Source organism: Cervus canadensis, chromosome 12 (assembly GCF_019320065.1).
Source record: "Cervus canadensis isolate Bull #8, Minnesota chromosome 12, ASM1932006v1, whole genome shotgun sequence".
NCBI classification, from domain to species: Eukaryota; Metazoa; Chordata; class Mammalia; order Artiodactyla; family Cervidae; genus Cervus; species Cervus canadensis.
In genome coordinates this window covers 2,695,865-2,722,134 of record NC_057397.1, presented here as the reverse complement: position 1 = coordinate 2,722,134, position 26,270 = coordinate 2,695,865, and the positions used below count along the sequence as shown (strand labels likewise).

General features: G+C 48.7%; 1 protein-coding gene and 1 long non-coding RNA gene across 2 annotated transcripts in view; one reads left to right on the top strand and one right to left on the bottom strand.

The window, feature by feature from the left end:
* Nucleotides 1-20,076: 20,076 nt before the first annotated feature.
* LOC122451189 overlaps nucleotides 20,077-26,270 on the top strand; it is a 30,469-nt gene continuing 24,275 nt past the window's right edge. The window contains exon 1 of the long non-coding RNA XR_006272336.1: nucleotides 20,077-20,157. This is a non-coding gene — a long non-coding RNA (uncharacterized LOC122451189). The remainder of the gene's footprint in view (nucleotides 20,158-26,270) is intronic.
* The window catches only part of TG (thyroglobulin), a 235,697-nt gene continuing 233,151 nt past the window's right edge, over nucleotides 23,725-26,270 (bottom strand). Inside the window, exons 47-48 of the mRNA XM_043483790.1 lie at nucleotides 25,086-25,276; nucleotides 23,725-23,930 (exon numbers count right to left, since the gene is read on the bottom strand). Coding sequence (XP_043339725.1) covers nucleotides 23,812-23,930; nucleotides 25,086-25,276 — 310 coding nt within the window. The 3' untranslated portion in view covers nucleotides 23,725-23,811. The remainder of the gene's footprint in view (nucleotides 23,931-25,085; nucleotides 25,277-26,270) is intronic.

Genomic DNA, 26,270 nt, shown 5'->3' with positions numbered 1-26,270 from the left:
CTAGGAGGGCTTCCCTATTGGCTCAGATGAAGAATCTGCCTGCAGTGCAGGAGACCTGGGTTCAACCCCTAGTCAGGCTGATTCCCCGGAGAAGGGAATGGCAACCCACTCCAGTATTCTTGTCTGGAAAAATTACAGAGGAGCCTGGCGGGCTATAGTCCAGGGGTTGAAATGAGTCAGGCACTATTGAGCGACTAACGGTCACTTTCATTGTTGAGGATGAGAAGATCAGGACCCTTAAACCCCCTTCATTTTCCTCACTCTTCCTGCTTATCCTTCCTCCATCTTCTCAAAACTTCTATAGGCCACTTCACTGCCAACAGAAGGAGGAAAGCTTCCGGGATCTTAATCACATTCCCGCTGTCACTTCTGCGTCCGTTCTCCCAGCACCCTGGGCCGCGCCTTTCCAGGCCAGGAGCACACCCCACACCTTCCAGATCTGAACCTTTGCATCCCCTCCACCCTTTCCCTGCGCCCCTGAAAGTTCAAGTCCCACTCATTAGTCTTTTCACTGTAGTTACTCCTTTCATTTCACTCAACAACATGCAGAGTCCTTCCCTTAAGTCAGGAGGCTGTACCCCTAATGGAATCTTGTATTTTCCCTGAGCTTTAATGCATGTAGGCACATGCCCCTAAGTGAGATGATATTGTGCCTGTCTCTGGCCTCACGGGTCTGTTTTCCCTTCTTTTCCCTTTTTGTTTCTTTCACTCCCTTCCCTTTGCTGGATGAGCCCTCGCCACTCCCAATACCACCCTGCACAATCAGTGTTACCAGCTTGATGTGACACGCCCTGTCCACTCTGCTCCTAGAATCATCCACGTGTGTGTACAGAGTTTTTTGATCGCTGTTTGCATTATCAAAATGGCATAATATAATATAAAGCTATCTCTTTGCATCTCACTGTTGTCACTCGGCCAATTCCTATTAATCAAACTGATATCATTTAAATATGGTTTTTAAATGATCTCATAATGTTCCCTGATACAATGTAACTTTACAGTTGACCCTTGAACAAGGCAGGAGTTGGGGAATGGCACCCCCACAGAGTCAAACATCCATAAATAACCTTTTTCTCCCTCCAAGTTTAACTACACATAGACTGTTGTTTCACCGGAAGTCTTTTCAACAGCATAAATGATCATAAAACACATATTTGGTATGCTCTATGTATTATATACTATATCTTTATAATAAAGCAAGCTAAAGAAATGAAAATGTTAATAAGAAAATCATAAGGAAGAGAAAATACATTTACAGGACTGCATTATGTTTATCAATACTGTAAGTTTATGCTGTCTGTTGAGCAAGATGAATTTTCTCTCAGTATCTACATCAATATTTTCTTATATGATGTAAAACACTGTAGGTATTTACTAACGATAGACCTCAAAAGTAGAAAGATGATTTGAAAAAGAAATTATTATTTATGCATTCATATTGAAGGATTCACTCGTTGATAACAAGGAGCAGTGATGTGATCCCTATGGTAGGCAAAGGCAGTTGACCTGATTGCTTCATGGTAGCCTGGCCTGTACACTACTGAACGAATTGTCATCAAGTTTTTATGCCATGCCATATTACAGTCATATTCATAATACAGCATTGGAAACATCATTACTTTGTAAAGAAAACACTTGATCATAGGCTAATAGGCAGTTTCTCCAGTTATCAGAAAAGCAGACTGTACAGTAATGCTATTCTTTGAAAGCAAAGTTATAAAACAGTAAGAAAATGAACATATTATTTATGTTATATTAAAACTTCTATTCACTTTCTGCCTATTGTGTAGTATCTATGTATATTTTAGGCATTCATGACATTTCTAATTTTTTCTTAATTTTTAGATATTTTTAGGCTGCTTGTGTATTTTGTATTTTTTTCAAATTATATCAAATCTCTAAAACAATCTCCAATATATTTATTGAAAAAAAAATCTGTGTGTAAATGGATCTATGCAGTCCAAACCCATGTTGTTCAAGGGTCAACTGTATTTATTTAAACATTCACCCAGAAGTATGTTCACACAAGTGAAAACAGAGTCAGAGAGATTCATTTATTCCCCAAGGTCACAGGAAGGGCAGAGTCAAGATTCGAACCTGTCTGGTTCCAAAACCTGGTTTTTCAGATGTTCTCCACTGGCTCCTACACACATCTGAGACTCACAGCCACCCTAAAGATTGGGAGGCAGGCTCCGTCATTCCCTTTCCTAGACTCAGAAGGGTTGAATGATTTAACTTTTTCACAAATGGAAGTGAACTGCAAATCTCTGCTCCCACTGTCAAATCTAGAACTGTTTCAACTCTGGCACCTGCCTCTCCTTTTCTCTGGAGCTGGGATAACAGGGTGGAATGCCGGGGGCAGCCACTGGCTGAGCCTGTGTCTCTCTGTGGATGGTCTGCTATCCAGACGAGCAGAGGCATCCCCTGCTTTGCCAAGCTAACAGGAAACTCATCTCTTCAGCAGATCTTTCCTTTGGAGGCTCAAGTGGGTGGGAGAGAAGGGGGATACATGCACTGAGTGAGGGACCCTGAATTCCCCAGGACCAAAATAACCTCATTTTCCCCCACCTCCACTCCCACCCTCCATCCAAGGGAAAGAGCAGCAAAGTTTCAGAGACTGAAATGACTAGAAACAAAAGAAAATTATTCAGTTGCCCAATATTTACATAAGAAGCTGCTTACATTTTCCTTTCCTATTTTTAGCTCATGAGCTTGCCCAGAGACATGGACAGCCACCCACGTGTACACGAGGATGTGTGCCCTCATTCACGTGTCTCATACACAGGCTCCACGTGCGTAGGGACCCCACCCCCAAGCCCCTGACTGCAGACACAGCAGGGCCTCTGAGACGATCTGTTCTCCTCCCCAGGCTGTGAGGCTTTGTTCATCACGCTGTCAACTGAATGAAAATGCACAGCCTAGAAGTTGAAAATTAATATTTTACTTGGCAGACTTACTGAGCACTGTAGCCCAAGATATAGCCTCTTGGAGGGGCTGCTCTAAAGAGGTAAGGGAGGAGCCAGGACATATAGGAGTTTCTTCCAAAAGGAAAAAAAAACAAAAAACGCAGGTGGTCAAACAGCAAAGATAGTCATCTAATTAAAGAAAAAACAGACATCTTAAGTTAATGAATTGGCACTTTTCTATGTATGAGAAGATGCAAGTGTCTGGACTAAATGAAATTATTCTTTTGATATGCACCTTAATTATCTAGCGCCAGCATCCTGGTTTTCTCCACCCCGAATCCCCTCAAGGTACACCACTGAGGGACGGGGTGGGGGACAGTTGCAGTGGCTGATGACTTTATGGCCTCAACATTCTTTGTTGACTGAAATGACAGGTAAATCTCTTTGTCCACAATATGAACGAGTCTACATTTGAGTTTCTTCAGAAGCTCCTGAGATGAGAATTCAAGGGCAAGGGAAGTATTGGGAGGCGATTTGGGGAATCCCACTAAGAGAATGGTCAAGTGATGCTGCAGGGACTGTAAGAAACATCATTGACCCAGAGTGGTGACCAGGTGACGGGGCCCCATCCCCACTGGGGAGCTCTGGGAGATGGTGTAGAACACGGCTCAGAACTATCTCATCCTTGGAAGGAGGATGCTTGATCTATGGATCAAGTGTCTTTCTGTCGCAGTCAGGGGCTGGGGTAGAAAGAGAGAGGCCGAGGCAGTCTGATGCCCAGGTGCAGGACACAGCCGGCCCAAGATGGCTGCCCACCGCGTCCCCAGAGAAAGGCTTCGATCCAAGCTCCTTTCCACCCTCATCCGATGCCTGGGATCATTCTTCTCTTCTCTCTGAGCTTCCACTTCCCGCTGCCATAAACTGGGGAGAAGATGAGGGGTGGGACTGTGATAAACTAATGCACATCGGACATTGGCCCTTTGCCCGACTCAGTTTGCGTGAGAGTCAAGTCAGACTCTCCAAAGAGACTCCTTTCCCATCTCACCACCACAGCTTTCTTAGTTTCTTTTCAACTTCTTGTTAATGGCCCTCGGCTCTGTTCTCTGGAGTCTTTCTTCTCCATGACACACCTCCCAGGTGACCTCATCTAACCCGAAAGCTTTGAACGTCCTCTGGAGTAACTCTCAGGCACCCACCCTTATGTGCTCTCTGCCTCCTCCAAAGTGGATCTGGACCCTGACCGCTCTCACCTTGCCTTCTATCACCTAGGTCTACACCCCTCCATTGGATCGTGGCAATAGCTTCTTAATGCTTAAAAAAAAAATGTTTTTAATTGGAGTATAGTTGATTTACAATATCATGTTAGTTTCTGGTATACCTCATAATGATTCACTTATACATAAATGCGTATATATATACTTTTTTCTTTTGCAGATTGTTTTCCCTTATAGTGTATGTGTCACTTACTCAGTACGTCCAATTCTTTGTGTCCAATTCCATCTGCATCTCTCTGTCTGCCTCATGGACAGTAACCTACAAGGCTGTCCGTGAGGTTGTCCAGGCAAGAATACTGGAGTGGTTAACCATTCCCTTCTCCAGGGATCTTTCTGACCCAGGGATCAAACCCATGTCTCCCCCATTGCAGGCAGATTCTTTACTGCCTGAGCTACCTAAACCCACTTTTTCTTTTGCAGATTCTTTTCCCTTACAGTTTATTGCAAAATGTTGAGTATAGTTTAAACTCTTCTCTTTTAAATTCCTGTTCACTTGTACAGTCTTTTCTCCACACAAAAGCCAAAGGAATTCTTTTATAATACAAGCTGAATCATGTCACTCTCAAGCCTTCTCATGCCTTCTCATCTCATCTAAAGGAAAAGCCAGCATCTTAACACTGGTTTACAAGAGTGATTGGACCCCATGACTCAAATCTCAAGTCTTATCTCCTCCCATGCTCGCTCCTGCTCACAGTTCAAGTACCTTCGGCCGTGGGCACTTTGCATGTGCTTCTCTCTCTGGGGGACATTCTTCCCCAGATGCCCTCCTTGACCTCCTTCAAGACTTTGCTCAAATACACTGTCTCAGTGAGGTCTGTCCTAAGCGCCCTGTTTCAGGCGCTGATGCTCTTCCACCTCACCTCCTCTTCCTTCCCTGTTATTCTTCACAGCACTCATAACCATTTATTTTACTGTATGATGTTTATATTTCTTTTACTCATCATCTGTTTTTAACCCACTGACCTCCAATAGAAAGTAACCCAAAGAGGGCATTTCTTTTCACCTGTTCTGATCATTGAGCTATTCTAGAGCAATGCCTGGCAAGAGAAGTACTCATCATTTGTAGAGTGAATGAGTGAATGGTGTGGTGTGGGATCATAGACATTGATTCAGTCTTATTTTCACAACTTACAATCTGTTACCTTGTACACATTACTCACCAGTCTAAATCTTAGTTTCCTGATCTGTAAAATAGGACAAAAAGTAGTGCCTCCCATCTATGGCTGCTGTGAAGAGAGATAATATAAGATATATTAAACACAGCACCAAGACATGATATGCTAAAAAGATTAAAAAAAATATTTAAGTTTCTCTTTCATTTTGTTCTTTGATGTCTTCACAGATATCTTAGTGGGAAATTCAAAGAACTCATGGTGTAACAGTAGATATAAGAAAACAAAGAAACAGAAAGCAAAAAGGAATGCAAAGTGTATGTAAAAAACAAGCTTAATTATGTAAATCTACACATACCCACACACAGAGACAAAAGGTCAGAAGAAAATATGTCAAAATATTTACAATGATCGTTTCTGGCATTTCTGAGGGGATTGTGGGTGACTTTAAAGTTTCTATTTACATAATTTTTACATTTGTAAAACTTCCCATGGCAAATTTGTGTGACTTTTACAATTAAAAAAAAACAAAAAACAATGAACATCTTAAGAGAAAAAACAAAATAGAGACCTTCTACGAAATGTGTCTCTCTTTCATTAGGAAGAATTTTTTATTTGTCAAAACATTAGAAATCCTGTGGATGTCCAACATTGAATATGAAATAGACCTAGAAATAGAATCTTAAGATAGACTATTACACAATCCTGAAAATGAGATTGTACAGCATTTGTATATAAATATATCCTAAATGTAACTGTACTGAAATTGACTTTTTAACACCAAGGTCTCATACCAGTCAAGAGTGAGTTCTGGTCACATTTGAATTCTTGTGTGTCACTCATTCACACTTTGATTTACAAATCCACGTCTATTTTCTCCAAAGCCTGTATTTCTACCACATACCAAGTAGTAGCTTCTATATACTGAAGCCAGACCTTCTCAAATGTAGAATAACTAAAAAAAATACGCAATGTCTAATCAATTGATCGATTGAATGTTTCATTTCTTGTAACAAGAACGGCAGGTGGGGGCCAGAGGACTGAGTTGTCCAGATTTGCCTCTCCCACCTGGAGCAAAGACTGCCCCACTTCTGTTTTCTTGAGACCTTGGCTCCCAAAGACCAAACTCTGGAAGAGAACCTTTACATCCTATGGGCATACTTAGGTGCTTCCCAGGTGGCTGAGTGGTAAAGAATCTGCCGGCCAACGCAATCCCTGGGAAGACCCTCAGGAGGAGGAAATGGTAACCCACTCCAGGATTCTTCCTGAAAAATCCCATGGACAGAGGAGCCTGGTGGGCTACAGTCCGAGGGTCGCAAAGAGTCAGATACAACTTAGTGACTGAGCATGCACACATAGGCATCATTAGGGGACAGCTGAGGACATGGACCAGACATCCAGTCCCCATCAACATCCAGAGATCCAGGAATCAGGCAACAGCTGGTGGGAGAGGAGGCCGGGAATGTCTGGTCCTGCCTGTTCACCCCAAAGAGTCCCCACAGGTAGTGGCAGGGACTCAATTTGTCAAGGAATGACTATATTGTGTTATTTTCTGTTATCTGGCAAAAAAGTGGGCCTCAAAATAAGCTTTAAATTGGACTTTTTAATTTCTTTTGGAGAGAGTAAAATTCAGAACCCACTGTCATGATAATCAGAACGTTCCTCGGGCGGTAACAAGGTTCCTGTCTGAGGGTTTCTCCAGTGATGATAACACAGCCTGTAAGCAGAGCAGTTATGCTCCCTGGGTCTAGCTCTGTTTCCCCGAGGCAGCGTCCTCCTGAGTGGTGTGGAGGTCCACGCTGGTCTGCCCTGGTCATTTCAGAGAGCATCCTGGGACCTGGAGCAGCAACTGAGGCTTTATGTAGAAATCAGGAGCAGACACGGGAGGGAGGGATTAGATTGCAGAGAAACAGGGGAGCTAGGAGAGGATTTGGGAAGACAAGGCTGCGTGACATTTCCATTTGGCTCTGTTCACCATCTATTAATACCAGGAAGGAAGAGGGGACTAGACGCTGTAGTTCAGTCAGAAGAAATTACTAGCCTGGGAGGCTTTTTGGGTGTCTGAATGACAGTGAGGCCCCAAATGCATAAGCAGTCGTAGGGGGTGGTAGACAGGTGGTGGGGGGAAGGGACTCCCCCCTCGCCCGGCCGTTCCCCCAAGGGAGAATATTCAATGACAGCAGGGCCAGTGAATCAGCCATTCGGCACGCTGGGCATCTACAAATACATCACCAGCATGGTGGTTCCGATCCACTCCAGCTGAATATCAGAACAGACCCTCCCCGGAGCAGCAGAAAGTACACCCTGTGAAATTACAGGGTGGCCTCCGCTCAGGACGACACCCTGCATGTGGGGTGCAGCTCCCAGCACAGAGGGTGGTCCCACCCTGGGGCCCTTTGATGTGGCCACTCGGGCGCTGCCTTTCGCTGCATCAGGATGTCCGGGTCTGAGTGGCCACCTGCTCTGCTGACTCGGCGTGCTCTCAAACATCCCCCAGCCTCGCCCCAGGTCCCCAGCCGCCGGGGACTCCCACCGCAGGGTGGGGGCAAGGATCAGGAGCAGCGGAGGGGTCTTGGACAGGATGATGGTCTGGTATGAAAAGGTGGGTGTTTCTGTGGTTTCTCTGCTAGACACAGTCTCAGGGCCCCCGCCTCGGCAGAGGTGATGCTGTGCCCTGCCGACATGGCCACCAGGACCTCTGGGGCTTCGGTGACACTCCAGGCCCGCCTGGGAAGGCTCTGGTTGGGGGCATTTTGAACGCAGAGTGCAGAGGTGGCAGATGGAGCTGTGTTCTTGGGAGGGGAGCCGGGCCGAGGGAGGGAGTCCGGTGATGGAGGGGGTGATGGAGGGGGTGAAGGGTTTTCACGGCCCTCCGAACCTTGGGGAGGGAACCTGGGTCCTCAGAGGCACCACCTGGAGGCAGGGGCGAGCCGGCCAGAGGGCAGGGCTCCCAGCCGCCAGCAGCAGGCCTGCGGGCTTTCAGAATGAGTCAGGGCCTGGCCGCTGACACTGGTATTTTCCATCCCAGGCCATATGGGCTGATTCTGAGCTTCAGAGGAAACCACTTGGCAAGAGGTGGCCTGGGAAATCTCAAATCATATACAAATGTCTCCCAGCCCGCCCCCTGACCTCCATCTCGGGCGAACGTGAGCACGCACACACCACCTCCAGCCCAGAGCACAGATGGTCACGTGTGCACACGCACACCACTCCCTGGACAAGCACGAGGGAGCACGAGCATGCACACAGTCTCCAGCCCTGTCACACGTGCTCACACGTGCCCACACACACATACAACACGCACTCACATGACTTCCAACCCCACCCTATGTATCCACTCTCCCCGCCTAAACACACAAAGAAACAGCGTTTGCTCACTCATCCCCACTGTGCCAGTGTGAAAGGCCAAAGCTGCAGAGCCCGTGACCAGTAGACACCTCCACGGGCCCTGTCTGTGTGGCTGGGGGCAGGTGCCCGGGGAGGGGCAGGGTGGCAACCGAGGGACTCCTGCAAAGCCTCTGAACTGTTCTGATGAACAAGAGCTAAAGGTGGAAAAGATGGAAGGGGGACTTCCCTGGCGGTCCAGTGCTTAAGACTCTGTGCTTCCATTGCAGGAGGCGCGGGTTCCGTCCCTGGTAGGGGAACTAAGGTCCTGTATGCTGTGGCACAGCCAAATGAAAGAAAAAAGAAAGAAAAGACGGAAGGGATGATGTGGCTGACGATGCTGGGTGACACTTTGGTTTAGAAAGAAAGCCATAGAGGGCCTTTTGGATCAGGACAAGCACAGACCTCTCCCCACCCCACCCCCCACCCCAGGACGTGGACGCAGAGAGGGTAAAGATGACTCACCTGATACCATAAGAGGAATTCCAGATCTCTTCTGGTGGGCAGGGGGAGAGAGGCCAGAGTCAGGAAAGAGGAGAAGAGGGAGATATCGGAAGAGTTCCATGGGTGAGCAAATGGGCGGTAAGCCTGGGGAGAGGCTAGAAAAAGAGGGCCCAGGGTGTGATGGCCAAGAAGCCCAAATATCCAGGGTCCTGTATCAAGTTATTCCTGATCTGTGTGGGTGGTGTTCACGACCCCAGCCTTTAGGACGAGTCTGTCAGGCAAGCAGGTGGCGTTCTCACGTGAAGAAGGTGGGGAGGTGCCAAGGAGAGGAGGGCATTGTGGGAAGGAGGTGCAGAAAAGCAGGCTGAGTGAGGGGCAAGGGGTTCAGAGGACCACACTTGGGAGGGAGAGCAAGCTTGAGCATGTGTGTGTACATGTGTGTGCATGTGCGTGTCCATATGTGTGTGCCTATGCATGTCGGTGTTGCAGCAGGGGGAGCCTCCAGGCTCTACACGTTGGGCCACTGCTAGGGCGTCATTGGAGTTGGGGATGAAGGCCACAGGTCATGGACATGGGACTGGTTTTCTTGCCTCAGAGAAACCTCTCAGTCTGGGTTGGCAAGAGGAGAAGCCACAGGAGCCCAAGCCTCCTATCACCCCAGAGAGGCAGGGGCCAAGGCGGCAGGGAGGCTCTGGCTATCAAGGAGGTGGCCGTGTCTTGGAAAGAAAGCACTCTCGTTGGTGGGACTGCACGAGCTGCCAATGGCCAGGAGCTCTGCTTTCAGGTGCCAGTGGTTTACAGCTGTTGTCTAGGCAACCAGCTGCCCAGGGCTTGGAGAGCTTGAGGACCATGGGAACCTGGTTGCCCAGACAACAGCTGCCGGGGCCAGAAGACCAAGTCTAGACTGTAACCAGCTTGGGTGTGGTCCCTCAGACCAGGAGGATGAGGACCCCAGGTCTAGGTGGCTCATCGTCTAGGTAATTGGGAATGAGTCCCTAGGCCACTTTCAGACACGTTGTTTGAGGGAGGGCAGTGGACTTCCTGAAATCTGACGGTTAGAAGCTTGAGCCATTGATTCCCATTAAAGAAAAAAGTTAACACAAAAAAATTGGGAAGTTTAAGAACATGAGATCACTGACAAAGTCTTTCAAGCTACAGAAATCATTAAGACACATTTCCAGCCTTTGAACTGCTCATCACCCAGAGATGAAGGCAGGGAAGTTACTGACTGCAAGTCAGCACTTTCCATGCTGACGGAACAGTGAGTGAAATTCCGTGGAAGGTGGAGAGAGCTCTTGAGGGCCCAGAGGGGCTCAGGCTGGCTTCACAGGAAGGGAGACAGGAAGGAGGGAGAAGGGCTCCCCAGGAAGAAGAGCAGAGAGCATTCTGGAAAGGGCAGGGGTGGAGGTGACACCACCTGACCCGGGGGCATGGGCTGACCACAGGAGGGAGCGGTTCTGCAGCTCTGTTCTTTCTTGACTTCCCCCGAGCTCATTGCCTGCAACAGAAAAGACTGACATCTCAGGCAGAAAGTTCTAGCTTTGGATGTTCAGCAACCTGATGGACCCACTGTTTTCTCCCATTTTCCCAGCAGGATCGAAGAGGGGGTGGCCTGGCTGGAAGAAATTCTGCATCTTTAAAAAGCTTGAACAACAAACTGGGGAGGGAGAAGATGACTCTTAACAAGTACGTGTTCAGCCAGGGCGATAGAGATCTGTAGTCATCGGCAGAAAACTCGGTTGAGTGATGCAAACAAGCCTTTGCATCTGGCGGGGGGGAGTCTCATTCTGCACAGCAGCATCAGCTTAGCCCCTGCCAGGCAGAGGGCAGTGGCTGAAATCCATCTCTTGTCTGTCACCAGGCCATGAACCGACAGGGGCCTCCCCAGAGTGGAGCACCTTCTTCTAAGTAGTATAAGCACTCTATATGGATGAGCAGGGCACCCAGAACTCGGCCCTGGAATTAGGAGCCCTATGTTCTAATCCCACTGTGGGACCCAGAAGGTACTGCCCTAACTACTTCCAGAGAAGTGGCTCTATTTCTCCATCATCTTATGAAACACAGCGTGACACAGTGGGTGAGAGGAAGTGTGCCAAAATGCCCTGGAGTTGGTATCAGATAAATGACCCAAGGAAACCCCAGGGACCAGCTCTGTGATGGTGGACAAGTCACTCAACCCTTCTGAGCCCAAGTTTCCTAGCTGTAAAAGGCAGATGAACATTGTTCTCTGTACGTGCCTGAGTTGCTATGGTGATCAGACAAGTTAATCAATACCCATAGCCTGTGGACACTCCCAAGACAGTCGTGTTTATATAAAAGAATCCAGGAGTGGGAGTCTGGTGACCCCACCGGGCCACTCAAGGACCATGTGAAAAGCTACTTGAGGGCCCTGATAGCATGTAGCCCAGCTGCTGACCTACTGGGGGGCCCCTTCCTCTCCTCCAGCTTCAGTTCCAACTAGAAAATGGCATAGCGGAATGAGATGATCCCAGACGCCCCTTCAAGCGCTGATCTTCTGTGCAGCTACAGTGCTGTAGAGCATGGTCTCTGTGGTGGGACTGTTCCAACCGTCAGACCTCCTTGGTCCTCAGTGAGGAGGTAAAATGAGGTTGTTCAGTCACTCAGTCGTGGCTGATTCTTTGCGACCCCATGCCAGTCTCCACTGTCCATGGGATACCCCAGTCAAGGATACTGGAGTGGGTTGCCATTTCCTACTCCAAACTGAGGCTGAGGAAGATCCAAAATGGTGAAACTGGGTCATGTTTGCATTTAACTTGTGGGTAGTCAGCTCTATGCACTAAATAATTAGTAATAATATTGGTATGATGAAAATAGAGAAATGTTTTGAATCAAATGCCTATAACTACAAGCCATCTATTTCTCTTTCATATTCAACCAGAAAAAAACAAAAAACAAAAAAGCAAGGATCTGCTCCAACATCAGAGTAAAAGTTTAGCTTTGAAAGGTCATATTCTATACAACTATGGGCTTCCCTGGTGGCTCAGACGCTAGAGAATCTGTCTGCAATGCAGGAAACCCAGGTTCAATCCCTGGGTTGCAAAGATCTCCTGGAAAAAGGAATGGCAACCCACTCCATATTCTTGCCTGGAGAATTCCTTGGACTGAGGAGCCTGGAAGGCTACATTCCATGGGTCACAAAGAGTCAGACATGACTAAATGACTAACACATGCCACACCACACACCTTCTATACAACTGTACCAACTGGACATTTATAGGAGATTTTCAAGATCAGTATAGGCTGTATACTATTTTTACTCAAGATTTCAGAGCTGAACCTCCCTCCAATACTGCAGGATTCAGAGTAATAGTAGTGCTAGGTTCAGCTCTGGAGTAATACTCGTGCTAAGTTCAATACTAGAGTAATACACGGATTCTTTACTGGCTGAGCAGCCAGGGAAGCCCTGTGATTAAAAATTACTTAGCAGAATAATTAATGATGCAGTAAGTGCCCACATCTGATTTAAAAGTTTTGTTTAAAGTAAGCTGCAAAACAGTACCTATCATATGTGCCATTTTTGTTTTTTAAATGTGTAAATAATTATATTCTGTAGGACTATGTTTGTAAAAACTCAAAGTAGAAAGGTGGAAACACTCTGAACGATGTGAGTGTCTCTCTCTGTGTACTGAGGTGTGCTGTGATTCCATTTCTCTCCTTTGGCTGGTCTGCTTTTAGTAATAATTCTTATGCCTCTGCAATCCAAGTTGTAAGTCGACGATTCATCTAAGAAGCTGCTGGGAAGAATGTCCAGAGGGTTCCAGAAGAACAGCAGTGGCTGGCCTTGGAGGCCCCATGACCCTGCTTCCCCTCTCTCAACTGGGAGCATATGTTGGAGCTCTCTGGGGCCTGTGATGTCACCGGCGGGCCAGCCCACCGCTGTGGTTATGATGTCGTCTGCTGTCTGGCTGCGTGGGTCTGTGGCCAGTAAGTGGCTGGAGAGGGGCAGTCCCTGGAGGCGGTCCCTCTGTCTCCTGCACAGGAAGCTACCCCCATGACTCAGTCTACAGGAACGTGCCACCATAGCCCGAGAAGCTCCGGGGCTGCAAAAGGGGAGCTGGCTAGGTCTGGGGCCGTGGGGATTTTGGCCTTAAGCCTCTGCTCTCGTGGGGGCCGAAACACCTGGGACCTCCCTGGTCATCCCAGCCTGCCTACCTCCTGCTGCTCCATCACTGAGAGGGCCCTTCTCATAGCTGTATCTACTGGACTTTGCAGGAGGTTTTCAAGGTCAGTTTTGATGATTCTCCAGCATTCCCAGCATTCCATGCTGACTCTGACCTTGGCCCCATGATAGGCCCTCTGGCCAGCAGCAGCCTCTGGTACCCCAACATGGTTAGTATCAGCCCATCCTTTAAAGAGCCAACTGCAAAGTCCCCTCTCCTCCTGTCACAGGGAGGCTGCCAGGTGCAGACATTCACGGCTCGAGACCTCATGCCAGACTTCTAGGTCCAAGTCCTTCTTACTGAGTGTGGCCTTGGGCAGGATTTCTCACTCCTCTGGATTTTGGTGAAATGGGTTTTTCACTGCTCGATTTGGATGAGAAGGAAATGAGGAATTTCATGTATGATCCTGGCAGAGCTCGACCTTGGTCAGGGTTACTGTGTGCTCTGGCACATGACAAATAATCTTTTGTGTCTCATTGCAGCTCCTTCTGGACATTTCTGGAACCTCTGGCACCTTATGTAAACCCTGCAAACTTCCTTTCTCATCAGTAAAAGGGGGATGGAAGTAATGATTAAGTCAGGACAGGTATCTAATGTTAGGGCTTTCCTTCATGGCTCAGATGGTAAAGCATCCGCCTGCCATTCAGGAGACCCAGGTTCGATCCCTGGGTGAGGAAGATCCTCTGGAGAAGGGAACGGAAACTAACTCTAGTGTTCTTGCCTGGAGAATCCTATTGACAGAGGAGACTACAGTTCATGGGGTTGCAAAGAGTCAGACATGAATGACTAACACACACACACACACACACACACACACACATCTAATGTTAAAACTGGAAGCAATCTCAGAGAGGGACAGCTAGTCTACCTTCTCTCTCAGGCACCTGGAGATCTTTATTAATAAAAAGGCAGGTCACTGAAAGACCAGACAGTGTTTCTGGGTCTTTCTGGTCCAGCTGACTGAGTTTGCTGGGTCTTGTTTTAAACCATTATGCACCCAAATCTTTGAACCAGTTTCAGCCCCTGTGAGCAAGAAAAGGGGTGAGAAGAGAGGAAAATGGTTGGTGACTTTTACCTTAGTGGCGTGAGAGACCACAACTAAAGGAGTTTTGCCCCGGTGTGTTGGGCATGACCTACTTAAAATATCAAAGTTCAAAGTGGAAGTAACAATAAGCTGTCTTTCCAGCAAAGTTTTCTCCGCCTGCTCCCTGTCTCTACCCTTCTGCCACTCATAAATCCCCACCTGTCTGCATGACCCATCAAACAGATGCAAGGTGTTACAGAGTTGGAAGGAGTGCCATCAGTGAGAAGGATTTCAGGACATTAGTGCATCACGGGGCTTGTGAAATCTTTAGGGAAAAATTACTTTGTTTGGAACATTACTTGATTCCTATTGTATAGGATATGTTTAGTTCCAACAAAATTCCCCCAAGATTCTCCCAGCCAAAAGATCTTGGCTTTAATTTATCCTGTCTGGTACCCTAGGGGCCCAAGGTCTGATGGTCCATGGGCCTTGGTAGCCATACAATAAGCTATCTTGAAGGGTGATATGATGTTTTTAGGAGGAGAAGGATGTGGGAGCCACAAGCATGGGGCCTGGATCTCAGCAAACAGCAAAAATGGTAGCAATGGTTGTACTTCCAATATGCTTGGTAAATGTATATGGTAGCCAAGGAGTTTAGTTTCTAACTTCTTCATGACCTATAGGCACTGTGTATTGGTCTTCTATTGCTGGCATAGCAAATTGGCTTAAAACAATACAGATTTATTTTATCACCATCTCTGTAGGTCAAAGGTCTGCCACAGTCACCCTAGGTTAAAGTCAAGATGTCATCAGGGCTGCATTTCTTACTGGAGGCACTGGAGAGGACTTCACTTCCAAGCGCCTTCTGGTTGTTTGTAGGATCCTAGGTGCTTGTGGTTGTAGGGCTGAAGTCCTTGCTGGCTGTCAGCTGAGGGGACACCCTTAGCTCCAGAGGCCTCTGTCTGGTCCTTGCATGCACTGCATCTCAGAGACATTGACTCCTTCTCATGCCTGGGATCTCCATGCCCTCTCTTTCTGCAGCATCTCTACTGCCCCTGGCTAGAGAAAGTTCTGTTTTCAAGGGATCAGGTGACTAGATTGGCCTCTACCCCAACTAGATACTCTAGAAACCTTCCTATATTAAAGCCCCTATCCTTAATCACATCTTCATAGCCCCTTTTGGCATATAACAATCTATTCATGGAGTCCTGGCACCGGAGCATGGCTATGTTTGCAAGGCCATTATTCAGTCTCGCATACCCCACAGTGAGTTCTGTGCCAACATGAGAATTCTGTCTGATATGGTGAAGTCTGAGTTTTCTCTTATTGCTCTGAGCACTGCTTGTGCTGGGAGCTTTCTAAGCACTTGGGGCATGAAACGGAAGTGATAATACTACCAAGAGGAAACAGAAACAGAACCTGACCTCTGTTGAGTATCTATGAGGTGTCACATGACTTCCTGCATTTTCTCTAATGATCAAGAGCATCCCAGTGTACAGATGAGAAAACTGGGGTTGAGGGGTTCGACAATGCATCCAAGGTCATCCAGCTTATATGCTGCACAGTCAGGAGGCACCTGCTCGTTCCTTCTGGGCCCTCCAAGTTCTAGACCCTGCAGTCTACAGAGGGGAAGCATCACATCTGCTGGAACCAAGCCCTGGACCCTCCCCACCAGGGGCCACTTCCCTCTTCCCTGGAGTGTGAGGCTGTCTGCCTCTGTGACCTCCCTGAGTACACTCAGACCCTGGGGTTTTCCCGGGGCAGTTGGAATGGGGAGCCAGCTGGCCTGCGGTTCTTGACCTGGATGCCCAGAGTTCTTATACAGAACCAAGAGGGGAGACTATGGCGCTGGGTGGGCTCTGGGCCCTAAAGTCTCCTCTGGCCGAATTTACATGTTCTTGACTACCCAGGTGTGCACCTTCCTCTTTTTGATGACCCAATGTATTTATAACTCATCCTTCAAAGGGTAATGAGCGGTTGGCTTCAAACTGCAGTCTTGTAGAGAACCAGGAACAAATTAGGTGTTAATACATGCTGTTGAACTAAGTGAGAAGGGCCGTGGCAAAGAGGCAGAAAAATCGAAATAAAAAATCCTGCATTTTAAGTCATTCATCTCTAGTTACTAATTATTCCTAATTATGATAATCGCCTCTTGATCAGCTGCTGCATACAGAAGCTTTTAGCTGCTGTTGATAGCCATGAACTTACTTTTCATGGGGCTCCTAAGAGGTGTAGATATGGAATTTCATCACTAACTCTGGAGGCATCCAGCGATGTTAAGTAACCTGGTCTAGGATACAGAGCTGGCAAGGCACAGAGTCTGGATTCAAAGAGGCAGGTGTGCCCTCTGCCAACTCACAGCCAACCAGGCCAGGCAGAGACCAGCCAGGCCTTTGGGTCCCTGGTTTTACAGGAGTCTCACAACTCCTGTGTTATTGGTCATTTTCCTCCCCTATTTTACAGTGAAATAAACCAAGCTTCAGAGAAGTCAAGGGGCCTGTGCTAGAAGGGCCAATGGAAAGAGGAAAGAATAGTGGCTTCAGCTTTGGTATCTATGCTACACTGTCCTTCTCTGAGACCACGTCAGTCCAGACACTGGGCTGGTGTCTGAGGTCACACTGACTTTTCCACCATGGAACAGGCTGGAACTCCTGGGTCTTCTCTCTGCTGCTGGGGGTAGAGAGGGGCATGTCTTTTTTTGTCCTAATTTGCACTTTTTTCTTCCTCAAACACTCTTCCCTCAGCTTTCCCATGACTGGCTGCGTCCATTAGTGAGATACACACAAATGCCATGTCCTCATGGAGGGCCTCTGGCCAGGCACACAGCTGGACTAGGGGATGCTCGGGGACAGCTGAACCAGGGCGAGGGAGGAAGGTGGAAGGTTCTTTCAGAGGGAGGGGAGACCCAATAAATTCCAGCTTGAATAAAAAGAAACAAAGAGAAGGAGAAGATTCCAGGGGTTATCTCAGCGGAGGACCAGCAAGCAAAGGCCTGGGATGAACTCCGGGTCCCATCTCCTCTTTGAAGGTGGCCACAGCCCCGTCCAGGCAGCACGTTGGCAGAGCCTCAGACACTGATCACTGCACCCATGCTCATTGGTAAAGCCCCCTCACTTGTCTGTTTCCCAGCCTTGACTCACTTTCTAACCTCGGAAAGGCCCAGAAGCTTGGCTCACATGGGCACGAGCGGGACAGGGGTCCCAGCTCGGCATTCAAGCCTTGCTCCAGGGCTGGAGGCTGAGCACTTGGGTGGAGGGTGGAGGCAGAACCATCGAGGGTAGGGACAGGTAAGCAGCCCTGGAGTCCTGGGCAGATGGGAAGCTGATGGGTAAGGGACTCAGAAGGGACCTCGGGCTCCCCTGGCGAGTGAGGAGCCCCCCAGGCTGGACGGAGGCAGCTCCTGAGTGTGTGAGCTCACCAGCTCACCAGATGTTGTGGCACTTCGAGGGCTCCTGCATGACAACTGGGAACCAGCTGTGCCTTACTCTCGCAGGGGATGGAAGGGGGCCTGCCTAGAACACCATCCCCACCCAGCCAAGCTGTCTGTGCCAGGCTCACTGTTATTCATCCTTCATACTCAGCCTGGGACCACCTTCCTGGAGAACTTTCTGCTGTCTGACTTAGATGCCCCCTCTGGCTTCTAGGACCACTGTTTTGTCTCTATCATCACACTCGTTGCCCTCAATTGAGACTTTGCTTACTTGTCTGAGCTCCTCTAGGCTTGGAGCTCCTCAAGCATTGAAACTGTTTATCTTTGTATTTTTTGCACCGAGCAGAAGGCCTGGCCCAATATAGGAAATGAGTTAAGCAGAAGCATTTATCAGTCATGAAAACATCTTCCAGTGATTGTCTATCCGTTTCAAATTATGCAGGATGGTGGTTTCTCTAGCCTCACAGGAGCTTCGCAGCTCTGCCAGCAGAGTGATGACTTGTCCACATTTCCCAGACGAAGCTCAGGCCCAGATTGGTGGAGGGGTTTGGCTCATTCACTGGGAGAGCTGCTGAGTCAGCACTCAGACTCCCATCTGAATCTGCAAGCCATGTATCACCCTTAAGGCAGTGAGATCCAAACCTGGCCGAGACCCATTAAGGAGGATGTAAGAACACACACATTCCAGGAAGATACTAAAAAAAGAAAAAGGAAGATGGAGGGAAGGAAGAAGGAAAGAAGGGAGGGAGGAAGAGAAGGGAGAAAGAAGAGGAAAGAGATTGTAAATGCTAAATAAAGCAAGAACCTGTACCTTAATGCTATAGTCTAAACAGAAATCACTCTAAAACATGGCATGATTTTAAGGAACTGATAGTCTCATAAAAGAGAAGCTATTTGATCTTGAGGCTGGGCATAATCCTCTTGAAATGCCCAGGGACTGCATCACAGACCAAATGTATACTTCTAGCTCATGGCTTGGCCTGCAAACAGTGTCTATCAAATTCTTAACCGGGTAAATGATGTGAACTGTGTTTTAATTGTGGGAACTACCCCTAGGGAACAAAGCATGTCAGCTTAGTGAGGCTGAAGGACAAAATGAACCTCAGGACGTGGACAGCAAAACAGAAGAAAAGAAGAGGAGGAAGTGTCAGGAAAAAAAAAGCACGCTCATCATTTACATAGCAAGCTAACAGTTATTAGAAAATGGACGGCATAAGGAAAAAAAAAAGATCTTGTTCAGAATTACAAAAGTATCCAAAAGAAGAAATAAGAATTGCACTGTTATTGAGCTTGTGGAGGTCTGTGATGGGAGGCTGGGTGAGGCGAAGTATGCTAAACCTTCATCTTTCTCAACAGGAAATCAATAGTCCTAGTATGAAGCTGATAAGTCAAAAATACACACCATGGTATGTAAAGCAGACAGCTAGTGGGAAGTTGCCGTACAGCGCAGAGAACTCAGCCCCATGCTCTGTGATGACCTTGAGGGGTGGGATGGGGGTGGGAGAGGCTCAGGAGGGAGGGTTATAGGTATACGTGCAGCTGATTCACTGTTGTTGCACCCTGGAAACTAACAGCATTGTAAAGCGGTTATGCTCCAATAATAGAAAAAAATACTCTTGGAAAAGAAATAAAATAAGCAGGTTGTAAACATATGGCTAAAAAGTAAAATAAAAAAAAAAAAAAGACACTGTCTAGAATCATGGGGGAGACCAAACTAAAATGAAACTGTGAGACAAAGTTGGGAAAATGGACTTAATGGCAGACTGGAAACCAAGGGAGGGCGTTCCTTAAGCACCTGGTATTTCTTAGATTTAGGAGCCCCACCCAAGACCTATGCATCCTCAAATATTTGGGAACAGGAACCTCAGGTCATTATCGGGCACTGTCCAGACCCGTCTTGGACAAATTGCCTGATGGCCTTGAGTGGTCTGGGAAGAGCAGGGAACCCAGGAGTCCCTGAGTACCCAACAATCTACGCCCCGCCCCGCCCCAGCTCACAGCTGTGTTTCAACTTCCCTTTGAGAAGGTTCCTCGCCTCATCCCCTTGTCTGTCCGAGTTGCTTCCAGCTCAGGCGGAAGCTGACTCAGACCAGCGCAGGGCTCCTGGGAAATGTCATCACTTCCCTTCCTGATTCCTGCTGCACTGACCCCCAAGGTCACTCTGGGTATCAGGGGGGAGGTGCTACCCCCTTCACCTCTTGACTCCTGGGTGACTCTCGCCTTGATGTCAGGCATTCTGGGGCCTTCCTGTCCTTGGCAGAGAAGGAGAAAGTTTATGACGTCTTCATGGTTGCCCTGACCCATGTCAAGCTGGCCCAGCCCATCTGGGAACAGACGTGGACCTGCAGAGGCATCTGAGTGCTGTAGGAGAAAGTGCTGGAATGGGAACTGGGCCCGATGGGGTGAGTGTAGCTCAGCGCCTTCCTTGTGATGCGGGCTCAGGCCTCCTCCAGCGCAAAGGATGTAACTACCATATGTGTCTCTTTGGCCAGGCGTTTTTTGAGAGCTGTCTCAGGGCAGGACCAAGGTGGCCTGGTCCTGGGACCATCTGATTCCTCATCCCTGCCTTCTTCACAGGCGGACTCATCCATAGCAGGTGCCCCGAGTCGACGGTTAACTGTCCGGGCTCTGGGGACATCGTGTTAGTGTTTTCTGTTGGTGTACACAGCAGCTCCGTCAGCAGGGTGAACCTGCAGACTCAGCATTATGATAATGACAGGATGTTCAAATGGGATGTTTTCTATCTCAGTTTTCAGAGGCTGAGAACAAGTAGCAGGTGGCATCCGGTGCCAGGCCCTATGTGCATGGCTGACAAAAGGGGTGGTCCTGGTGGGCTCTGCAAGCATTAGTCCATCACCCAACCCGACCTTGTTGGAAAATGTGAACGCTCCATTTTCTGAGCTATCAGTGGTGAATTTGGGGTTTTGATATTGGACAGCTGAGAACTTACTGTTATCAGGAAAATAATGAGGTGTGTCTGAGCTTTGTTCCAAGAAGGATAAAACCTAGCTCTGAACAAGTGCAGTAATAAGTTACTTTTCTGTGGTTGCTGTAACAAATCAGCCCATGTTTATGGGCTTGAAACTACATGAATTTATTATCTTACAGTTCTACAGATAAGAAACTGACATACGTCTCAGCAGGCTAACTGAGCATCAGCAGGCTCATTCCTTTCTAGAAGTTGTGGGGGAGAATCCACTCCCTGCTTTTTCCAGTTTCCAGGGGCCACTCACATTCCTGGGCTCATAACCCCTTCCTCCGTCTTCAAAGGGGCGTCCCAGGTGGCTCAGTGGTAAAGGAATCCACCTGCCAATGCAGGAGATGCAGGAGATGTGGGCTTGACTCCTGGGACGGGAAAATTGCCCAGGAAATGGCAATCCGCTTCAGTATTCTTGTCTGAAAAACTCCATGGGCAGAGGGGCCTGGCAGGCTACAGTCCACAGGGTCGCAAGAGTTGGACATGACTTAGCAGCTAAAAGCAACAAAAACCAAAACTACCTTGGGCTTCCCTGATGGCACTAGGAGTAAAGAATCCACCTGTCAATGCAGGAGATGCAAGAGATGAGGTTAGATTCCTGGGTTAGGAAGTTCCCCTGGAGTAGGAAATGGCAACCCACGCCAGTATTCTTGCCTGGAAAACCCCATGGACAGAGGAGCCTGAAGGGCTACAGTCCAGGCGGTCTGGTAGAGTTAGCAAAGAGTCAGACACAGCTGAGCAACTGAGCAATGCAAAAGGTGGATATGAACTTATTTGGAAATATGGGATTTGCATATGTAATCATGGATCTCAAGATAAGATCATTTTGGATTTAGAGTGTCCTTATAAGAGAAAGGAGAGGCAGGTTTGACGTGCAGAGAAGTCCGTGTGAGGACAGAGGCAGAGATGGGAGGGAACTCCCAGAAACTGGGGGAGGAGCATGAAACAGATTATCCCCCAGGGCCTTAGAGACAGTGGCTCTGCTAGCCCTTTCGTGTTGGATTCTGGCTTCCAGAACTGAAATCATTCACTGCTGTTGCTTTAGTACTACCCCCCTGACCCTTTAGGGTAATGTGTTAGAGCAGCCACAGGGAGCAATCAGTGATCTCACCCACTCCCAGCTCTGGATCACCCAGGAGACCCAAACAAGGCCTGGAAAGGCAGAGCACACCTCCTGGGTGTCCCCTGCCCCCTGTCTGAGCCCCCAGGCCCAGGAAGTTGCTCCTGAATTAAGGGAACCTGGATGCACCAGGGCCATGACCCCTGACACGGGCAGTTGGGCTCATTGGATTCCACAGTCCACACTGGACTGAGGAAGGAAAGAGGTGCTTCAGGCCAACTCCAACCCTGGGCCAAGAAAGAATGGCCCCAAGGATAAGAGGGCAGGGTCAACTCTCATGGTCTTGGGAGCAAAGGCTAATTTTGTGGCAGAGTGACAGCTGTCTACCCAACAATTTTCTCTCCACTTCTCTCAGCTAATTGCACCCCAAATGTCTCCTGCTAGAGGGAACAATTCATGCCTAGTCTAATCAGATCATGGTAAGCCCATTCCCTACTGTCTAAAAGTCTAAAGTAACTAGTCTAAAAGTGAGAACACCATTCTATTATGGACAATGTGATGTAAAGGGAAATATTCTAGGACTTTCCAGGAAAGATTTTCCTCCAAGGAAAGAAAGAAGCGCTTGAAGGCAAGGCCCTTGGTACTCTGTCCTGCTTATTTCCAGCATGGGATGCTGTCAGGAGGGGATGTAATGTCTGGAGCTGTGGCAGCCATAACGTGTTAGTGAAGTGAACCATCATCCATGGGCTGAAGATAGTAAAGAGGAAAGGTTACACAGAGTCTGGGTCCTTGATGGCACCACTAAGCCACTGGTCAATCTCAGGACTACTTGCCTCTGGAAGTATCCTTTAGTCAAGGCACTGTTGTTGGGTACTTGTTTACTTACATGGAACCATCTTCAAAAAAAAAAAAAACAAAAAACCAAACACCTATAATGCATGTTAGAGGTCACCTGGGGGTTTCAGTGCTATCAATGGGCTTTTACAAGAACATAGACTTATCTGATGTCCAGGAAGTGCAGGGAAACAAAAATCAGAAGACTTGAGTTGAACTCTGATCCTCCACCTCTCCCCTGCATGAATTTAGGGACCCTATAAGCCTTTCTGAGCTCCGCCTTCCACATCTGCAGAATGGGAGTGATAGTCCCAACATATGAATATTCACTGATTTTGGTCTGAGTTCAAATGAGATGACTTGTGAACACAACTTGTGACATGTCATGTAAACGACAGACTGTGAACCAGCTCCACCTGCTTTAACTTTGGGTTAATTGTGTGTGTGTATAATGTGGGAGAGCGAGGGGAGAGAAACGGGAGAGAGAGAGAAAGGTTCTCGGGGGCGGGGGGCGGTGAGGGATTTAAATAGAAGATAACAGAAGATTTGCCTTCATAAGTGTGTCCCATAGGAGGTGAATGATAAAATCAGGTGCTTACCTGGGAACGCACGTCAACCAAAAGCTAGAGAGAATTCTGCATCCTTGCACCTCTTTCCTCTCACACTCAGGTCCTGTCACCTCTAATTTCTGAAGGGTTTGTGGATCTGTGCCTTTCCCCACTCCCACCCCATCCTCACTGCTCACTGCCTCTCACTCAGAATACTGTCCCAGCCTGAGGTGGCCTCCCACCTCCGTTCTGGAGTCTTCACAAGAGAATTCTTTCTAACACACAGGTGAGACTGTCTCCTTCTGGGCTTTGCCCTTGATAGATCCCCATTCCCTGGGCCACTGTTCACCTGCCTGCCTCTCCCGGAGGGGAGGGTCCTTGCCCACACCTCCCCACCCCCCGTACCCTGCACGGGGCCTGGTGCAAAGGGGATGCTCCATCAACATTTGTCAGAAGGAAACAGCACCCTGGGATTCAAACTTTGGGAGGATTAAGACGTGGTTTGGTATCTCCCAAGGACTGTCTGAAATTAATGAATCTGAGTCACCAATGCTTTTCTGCACGTAGACACTTTATTGACAGTTAGTGGCTATGGTGGGGAATAAGGTGTCCAGGGTGGTAGTTGGGATGGGACTGGTCACTTGCTATAGGTCTTGGAGGCTAACTCTGGGAGACCCAGGAGGTCCTCTGTCAGCCCAGAGCCAGCCAGCTGGTCCTCCTCTTCGCTTTCTGCTGACGACCCGTCCTTAGCTTCATCTGAAATAGGAGAGACAAGGCCGGTCCAATCTGGATCCGATTTCTCCCTCATCTCTTCCCCTATGACCCAAAAGAGACCCCAGGCTCTGATGGGAGCTCCCTAGTAACGCCCCTCCAGAGGGACATTTCTGGGGCGGGGCTCCAGACTTATAGCCTGACTCTAGGGACATCCTAAGAGCATGATGGCCTTGGGTTCATCAACTGAGAAGATAAAATCAGAGTTGAGGACTTCCCTGGTGGTCCAGTGGTTAAGAATCTGCCTGCCGATGCAGGGGACACGGTTTGATCCCCAGTCTGGGGAGATTTCATGTACCGCAGAGCAAGGGAGCCCGTGTGCTGCAATTGCTGAGCCCGAGACTCACAACTACTGAGCCCATGCCTCCTAGAGCTTGTGCTCCGCAACAGAAGGAGAAACCGGCACCCCGCAACTAGAGAAAGCCCGTGCAGCTAGGAAGACCCAGCATAGCCAAAATAAATAAATAAGTAAAAATAATAATAAAAGGCAGAGTTGAGAGTCTAAAACTCAAGTTGCTTCCCTGCTAAGTGCTCCACCCTTTCGCTCCCCACATGAAGAGCTCCTGTCAAGCTGAAAACCTCAGCCCCAGCGTCACCTCCCCCAGGAAGCCTTCCAGAGGCTCCGGGGAGATGCCGGCCCTCCCTCCCTTGGGACCTCACTAGTGCAGGGTCAGACTTCCACCATGGCACCACAAAGCGGAAGGGCCTTTGCTGGTTATGTCACTCAGTCCCCTATTCTTCCGGAAGCTTCTGCATCACTCTCTCTATTCCCAGTGTCTTCATGATTCACTTCCTCTCAGCACCTTTGCAACACGAAGTTCTCTTCAACAGCAAGAGATGAAATGCCCACTTCTGCCCTGGCAGAAACCCCTCTCTAAGCCGTTTCAGCCAAGCCTCCAAGGGCAGAGAGCAGGAAGTTCAAGGTCTCTCCCCACAACAGTGCGGCCTGCCTGCGGTTCCCTTCTCCACCCTCCCAGCCCTCCCCGCCCCGGGCCCCCAGGGTCTTCTGGCTGTTCCCCCATCAGAACAGGAGACCTTGGCAAAGAGGACCCACTGCCCCCACCCCCAGACTGTGAGCCCCCCACGGGAAGGGGCGATGTCAACGGCATCCCAGGGACCCGGCGACCTCTTGCTCCCCACCTGCCGAGGTCTTCAGAGACTGGATGTACTTGGACCAGAAGGAGCAGTCGGCTTTTTTCAGGCCCTGTCGATTGGGGAGCAGGACACTGAGCTCCTTGTAGCTCTCTGCGCCATCGCGGGGGACAAAGTCAGGCCAGGGGGCTGCAAATTCAGGCGCTCTCCTGGAGAACTCGTGAGGGTAGTTGGGATTTCTGGGGAAATGAGAAGAAAGAAACACCCATGAGGAACAATGCTCTTTCCTTTCATCATGTGAGATCACTGCCCACTCGCACACAGCCTCTGAGGACCTAGTCACACATCTTTAGGTGTCGGAGCAGGAGTTGAAAACCACCCCCAGTCTGATTCCAGGGCTGTGCTCTGAAGAGCTGTGCTGCACGTGAGTAGAGACACAGAGGCCCTGACTCACCCCTCTTAGGCCATTTCTGGAAGAGGAAAAGACGTGAGTTCAGGACCCAGCCGTGTTTCCCAGGACCTAGTCCTGCCCTTCTGATTTTCTGATGGCTTAGGAAGTCACCACGTCCCTTTCAATCCTGGTGATCTTTGCTCTGTCAGTGTCTGGAATGCCTCTTTGCCCAAGGCCTGGGCAGGAAGGTGGGCCTGGAGCTGGACAAACTTGCTGGCCACCTACAGGTCAGCTCGTCCTTTGAAGTTTCCAGGGGGCTGAGCGCTGAGCTAGGTGAGCGCTGCTTGTCGGGTGTAAGGGGACACAGCTAAACCACAGGGGTCGGGGCGGCAGTGAAGCAGGAACTGGCTTCGGGAGAAGGAGTGGTGAGCACAGTGGCCGGGCTAGAACAGAGTGTGTGGGAAGGCCGGGGGGAGACGAGGAAGGGTCTCGAGTGCTGGAACTCCATTTGATCATCTAAGATGGCAGTCCTGCACTTGGGATGATTCTGCCTTCCAGGGGGCACTTGGAAATGTCTGAGATATTTTTGTTTTCATAAATGGAAGGATTGATGATGAAGCTGAAGCTCCAAAATGTTGACCACCTGATGCGAAGAGCCGACTGCTTGGAAAAGACCCTGATGCTAGGAAAAATTGAGGGCAAGAAGAGAAGGGAGTGACAGAGAATGAGATGGTTGGATGGCATCATCAACTCAATGGACATGAGTCTGAGCAAACTCTGGGAGATAATGAAGGACAGGGAAGCCTGGCGTGCTGTAGAGTCAGACAGGAATGAATGACTGA